The sequence below is a fragment of the Cyphomyrmex costatus genome, unplaced genomic scaffold (assembly GCF_001594065.2).
Source record: "Cyphomyrmex costatus isolate MS0001 unplaced genomic scaffold, Ccosl1.0 scaffold840, whole genome shotgun sequence".
In the NCBI taxonomy this organism is placed as follows: Eukaryota; Metazoa; Arthropoda; class Insecta; order Hymenoptera; family Formicidae; genus Cyphomyrmex; species Cyphomyrmex costatus.
The window spans coordinates 31,578-37,635 of record NW_017280420.1 but is presented as its reverse complement, the minus strand read 5'-3'; the positions used below and the strand labels follow the sequence as shown (position 1 = coordinate 37,635).

Below are 6,058 nucleotides of genomic sequence, written 5' to 3'. Positions count from 1 at the left end.
AATTGCTCGATATTGAACTGGCCCTGCTGAACCATACAGCGATAAAGCAGGTCGCCTGCTGCGCGTTTATACCGACTCGCCGCACGCCGAGATTCAAAAATTCATATCTCCGGAAGTTTTTCACCGAATGTCTTGAAATTTACATACAACACTCCTGAGATGTTGTACTATTAAATTAAAAAAATCAATTTTTCAGTCCAGTAACCCCTTAATAAATGTTTTTAGAAAAAAAATTACGTTACACCATATCTCAGCTGAAAAAACAGTTAGTGCACGTATCCTTTGTAACACTTATCGTTTATAATTATTTATTTTTCCTGTATTTATTATTTATGGTGATATTCCCTATTTTTTGTGATTTTTTTTGTCTTGTACGTGACTGCAATCCCAAAATCTGTACTATCTTATTGTTATTGCCTCACGACGCCATACCCCCACCTCCGAAGAATCCCTCGCGTCCCCTTGGAGCTCCCGAGTTAGAACTCCCACTATAACACTACTTGTGGCGCCGCCTGGAGCGTCGCCTGATAGTTCACGATGTATTAGTGCGCTTTAGGCAACCACCTGAGCCGATCTTCTGCGGCAACGCCTGAGGCCGTCGCCTGTATTTTAAGACAGGTACGACCATGGTGGAAATATACAAGGTGAGTCGTTCCCGTGGATGCGCAGTAGCCTAAAAGTAGTGGAGAGCAGATGCAGCCAATCATATATGCCCCATTTGGCATAAATCCAATATAGCTGTGTTTACTGTGCACAATGGGTCATAAGTGATTGGCTAACTACACATGTCCCCTCCACTCTTTGCCACCATTATGCGCAACGACTCACTTTGTATATTTCCACCATGGGTACGACTATGCCTGAGGCCGTCGCCCAAAGAATAGGGAGAAGAAGAATGGAAGGCTCCATATACAACCCATGTTAAGAAACGACCCTCATTTTAGGCTATAGTACACAGCAGAAATAGCAGATGGCGCACGCAACATGTACCCAACCTAACATAACTGAACACGCGCGCGCACCATACACGCGCTCGCACACATGCACGCACACACGCGCGCAATCGTAATGTTATTTATTTTTATTAATTATTATTATTTATTTTTGATTGAAAATTTTACATTAACGATTTTTAAATATTTTATGTGGAAAAATAATACTGTCAAATAAATAGCATCATTACTTTTTCAGTTGAAAACAATTAAAAATCATTATTAAATATAATTTTTAATAAAAAATAATTAAACATCATTTTTAACAATGTTAAATTAAAAAGTAAATAAAATATATATATATTTGAAAAATAATTTATTCAAACAATGTTGTATTAGATATATTATAATTATAAATATCGCAACGCACATAATAAAATAATTGTAAAACTTCTAAAAATGGTGTAACGCAACAATTTCTAGTATTATAAAATAATTATACTTATCACATGAAAATAAAGAATTATAAAATTTCTAAAAATGGTGTAACGCAACAATTTTTAGTATTATAAAATAGTTATACTTATCACATGAAAATAAAGAATAGGATTATGATAATACAGTATAATAAATAATCGCATAACGAATAGAAATAAAATACAATTTATTATAACGCAGAAAACGAAACTTCAATAGAATTTAGTGTCAACTGACTGTTGAAATAATAAATGAAGTAAAAAAATAAAATAAAATTGTACTGTTGGACAAAAAGTTTAGGAATTATGCCAAGATAACTCTGAACTGCGTTCCGTTATTCACTGCAAGTACTGAAAATCTATAGTATACATAATGTGAACTTATAAATTTTCAGTTCATGCAGTGAATAACAGAATGCAGCTTGGTGAATATTTTTGCTATAGTATACGTAACATGAATTATACTCATATAGCACACTTTGGGTGCGGTCGAGTTGCCACTACGAATGTTTTGAAGCGTTTGATTGACCAATCAAAAGAAAGAATTTTACAAATTGACCAATCAAGAAACGCTTCAAAGCATTCGTAGTGGCAACTCGACCGCATCCTTTATTCCAGATGAGATATCCTTTTGAACGTTCTCAGAACGTTGAAATATTCTCAAAATGTTCCTAGAAAAATAGAAAGCCAACAGAACATACGCTGGTAGATAGTTTCTGCTGTCTGTATTTCTTCCAGCGCGAGTTCTAATTGACTGCTGTTTTTCTGCTTCTCAAAAGTTTTTTCTCATTTTGAACAAAGACCAAAGGTGCGAACCCACCCTCAGATGTGCAACCTATAAAACATGCTCTTTCACTAAAACTCTCATTAAAAATTTCATCATTATTCGTGCATAACGGTTCTCAACTTCTGATTTTTTTTATTTTTAATTTTGCTGAATTTATTTTTATTTAATGAACGAACAGCCCATAAATTCCTAATTTTTAAAAATAATTTGAAAAATAACACACTTGATTCTTTTGAACATAATTTGATTTGTACGTTATATTTATTTTGTACAATAAAAAGCAAATCTTTTGTTAAACTCTTACTTTTCAAAAACTTATTAAATAAACTATTATGTATTGCTTCAAGTGATTGAATGACATCAAATACTGCATCTGTTACGAATTTTAATCCTTGACTGTCTTTCAATTTATCACACTGCTTAAAGTAGGTAAACAACTGATGATCGCCTACAAGTAATTTGTCGCTGTCGAAAATAATTTTTTTACATTCTGCGCATTTATGAATTTTTACAAATTTGTTACAAAAGTATCCTGCAACATAATAAATTCCATTTCTATCAATATCAATCTTCGAATGTATAACATCTAGTATGTCAGGTAAATCTTTTAGTTCCTCAATTTGATTTTGTACATTACTAATGTCTACATGTGCTTCATTCACTGGCTTGATAAACTTTTTTTTATGAGACAATTTCATTATTTTCGTCAATGTGAATGTGTTGTCATCTTCACAATTACTATTCTCTGACAGTTTTGAAATTGTAGTGATATATGTGTGTCGCACTCCATTTTGAAACTGATATGGATTCGGATTTTTTACATTTCCATGTTGTTGTCGAACAATGGCAAAAAAATTTTCAAGGGGATCCTGATTCAAATGCCTTGTCAATAGTTTTTCAACATCGTAATTATCACGTAAGTCTTTTGCCAAAGCTAAAATGCTAGTAATACTTATAACCCACCCTTTTAAACATGCTGGTTTATTAGTCCCAATAAATTTACTATTTTGTAAATTATATTTCATATCTGTTAAAATTTTCTCATGAGGCGAGTCTTTACTCATAGCGTATCTTAATTTGATTTTGTCTTCTTTAAGACGACAGCTATTGAGAGTATCGAATAAATTGTCCATATCTTTAACAAAATTTGCTGTATATTCTGATTCGGGCCCAACAACTTTAAAATGTTTTGCGACAAGAAGTGCTACACTCATAGTGTCACTAAAAACTTGAGCAGCATATTTAACTCGCATAGCATTAAAATTGTTAACATTTATGTGCTGCAAAGTTATTTTTGGTAACATTCGTATAGTAATTGGATTTTGAGCTAAAAAAATAGATGAAATATGCTTCCAACTTATAATTTGCCCTTTGTATAAGAAATCATATTTCATCAGATTATTTCGAGTTGATTTTAAAAGATGAGGTACGTCATAAACAAAATAGATTTTATTGCCCCGAAACTCGAAATGAGTTTTACTTTCATCAATCCAAAGTTTTTTAGCTAAACTTCTATTACTAGGCCCTTGATCACAAACTAATAATTTTACTATTGCACCTGCATCATATAAACTTGTTATACATTGCATTATAATTTTATACATGTTTACATTGGTTTCAGATTTACCAAGAAACCAAAATCCAATTACATGTTTCCAATTTGATGTTATACCTCGCACCATACACACAAGTGCAGAATTTGCTAATGCATTTGTACGTTTTTCTCCATTGTCAATAACTCCGATAACTTTATCTTTGCTAACATGATAAAACAATTCTTCCTTCAAACTAATTTCATCAAACATAATAGAACATAAATTTTCATGCTTATTTTTATTTATTGCAAAGTAATTTGTTATGGATTGTATAACCATACTGTTAATTCCCGTATCAATCTGTACAGCAGATTGCCAAGTTCTCAAAGTTCGCGGTGTTGGTAAATTTAAAATTTTGCGTAATGCATTGCAGCTTTTCGGAGAGTTATAGTACGAAGTTAAGCAAATCTGTTTCATGCAATCATCATATCGTCTACTATGTTTCGATTTAAAAGCAGATTTACATTGAAAAGAAAATAAGGAATGTGCCTCTTTTGATAAGAATTGTTTTGAGTCTGCAATTAACGCATTGATTTTTCGATTAGCCAATGTTCGATCAACAGTTCGATTGCCAAAACTACAAATACATGACTTTTTCTTATGTTCACGGAACAATTTACATTTCAAAATATTATTCATCTTCTTATAATGATTTAGCCGTTTTTTAGACCTTGGTGTTACATTGCTCCGATTTTTTTTCTTTAATATCATTGTTGGAGTTGAACGGCCATCCAAAACACAAGTTCCTACAAAAAATTCGATGAAAAACAGAGACGAATTATGTACAGATAAATGGCACAATGTAAATGTATCAGGAGACGCGGTAGTGTCTCCAGCCATGTTCAAAAACTGAGAGACACTACAAGTCTCTTATCTTGAGCCATCAAAGTCCTTATTCATATTGCTGCATATACTAATGTAAAGTGTAATGTTATTACACATTAATGTATTCTTTTATTAAATACTTATTGTAAACACACAATTTTTAAGAATATTTTTAATACTAGACTTATTACTATAATATATTTCTAATACTAAAAGATCTTTTATTTTTATTTCTATTTCATACGTATGTATAGATATATATTTAATTTACGAAAAAACATTAATAACATATTAATAGTTTACATTCATAATATGCAAGAACTTTATGTATTTCAGCAACATAAAGAATAGCAGATAAATAAAAAATAGCAGATAAATTGAATACATTTTTATCTGCAACGGATACATAATAAGTATTAGCAAAAAAATTTTTCATTAGCATGGAACATTGCAGCAATATCACAATATTGCTGAAATATTGTGTACCTTCCAACAAGCGACACAGTACAATACAGTGATCATCTCATCCTTGTTTAATATTGGCGAATAAAAAGGATGTCATGATACACTGTATCACATCGTGTAATCTGTGTCGCTTGTTGGAAGATACACATTATGTGCTTTAGCGAATTATAGTACATATAAAACTGGGAATGTTTCGTTGGTGCACATCATAATAGCACACATCAATTTACATCAGCCAGAGCTGCTGCCTAGTAATTTTTTATTACTTTATCAATGAGAACATTTTATTTTAAATTAGTCAATTAACGATGTGCGCTATCGGAATCCTCTCTGTAAAACTTACCATCAGAAAAGCTACAATTTGTTGATTCGGTGATAAAGTCTTGACAGACATTATTTGACTTCTCAACATCAGTGTATTGACTGATTTTTCTTTTAATCTTAGGATGTAAGTCTGTGGCACTACTTTCTGAAAGTAAACAACAAATTAAAATATGTATTGTATAAGAATAGTATATAAAACTTACCATCGGAAAAGCTACAACTTGTTGATTCAGTGACAAAGTCTTTACAGACATTATTTGACTTCTCAACATCAGTGTATTGACTGGTTTTCCTCTTAATCTTAGGATGTAAGTCTGTGGCACTACTTTCTGAAAGTAAACAACAAATTAAAATATGTATTGTATGAGAATAGTATATAAAACTTACCATCGGAAAAGCTACAACTTGTTGATTCGGTGACAAAGTCTTGACAGACATTATTTAACTTTGTTTTCTCAACATCAGTGTATTCATTAGATTCACATTGCGAAGACGGCATGTCTATAAAGAGTTTAAAAAACAGACATATTTTTTATAAGTTTAATTAATTTTTTTTTATGTGTCTTACCATATTTATATTTTGGCCCGTTCATTGATGGAACAGTGTTTGACCACAATAACCTTCGTGGATAGATTGATTTAAAATCCTTTTCT

At 31.6% G+C, this 6,058-nt stretch overlaps 1 protein-coding gene across 1 annotated transcript; it reads right to left on the bottom strand.

Annotated features, from left to right (window-relative positions):
* Positions 1-532: 532 nt before the first annotated feature.
* LOC108781593 (uncharacterized) lies at positions 533-5,842 on the bottom strand. The gene is made up of 8 exons (XM_018549607.1): positions 5,792-5,842; positions 5,608-5,733; positions 5,424-5,549; positions 3,868-4,090; positions 3,676-3,753; positions 3,256-3,522; positions 2,708-3,159; positions 533-673 (listed from the first exon to the last, which is right to left on the bottom strand). Exons 1-8 carry the CDS (start codon positions 5,840-5,842, stop codon positions 533-535), a joined length of 1,464 nt encoding a protein of 487 aa, XP_018405109.1.
* Between the last annotated feature and the right edge of the window lie 216 nt (positions 5,843-6,058).

Excerpts from the sequence above, each read along its gene's own strand:
- LOC108781593 (XM_018549607.1), bottom strand. The coding sequence starts at position 5,842 with ATGTCTGTCAAGACTTTGTCACCGAATCAACAAGTTGTAGCTTTTCCG. Across the intron at positions 3,160-3,255 it reads CAAATTAAGATACGCTATGA|GGTGGGTTATAAGTATTACT; the intron begins GTAAAGACTCGC and ends CATGTTTAAAAG. Across the intron at positions 674-2,707 it reads GATACTTTTGTAACAAATTT|GCTACTGCGCATCCACGGGA; the intron begins GTAAAAATTCAT and ends CACTACTTTTAG.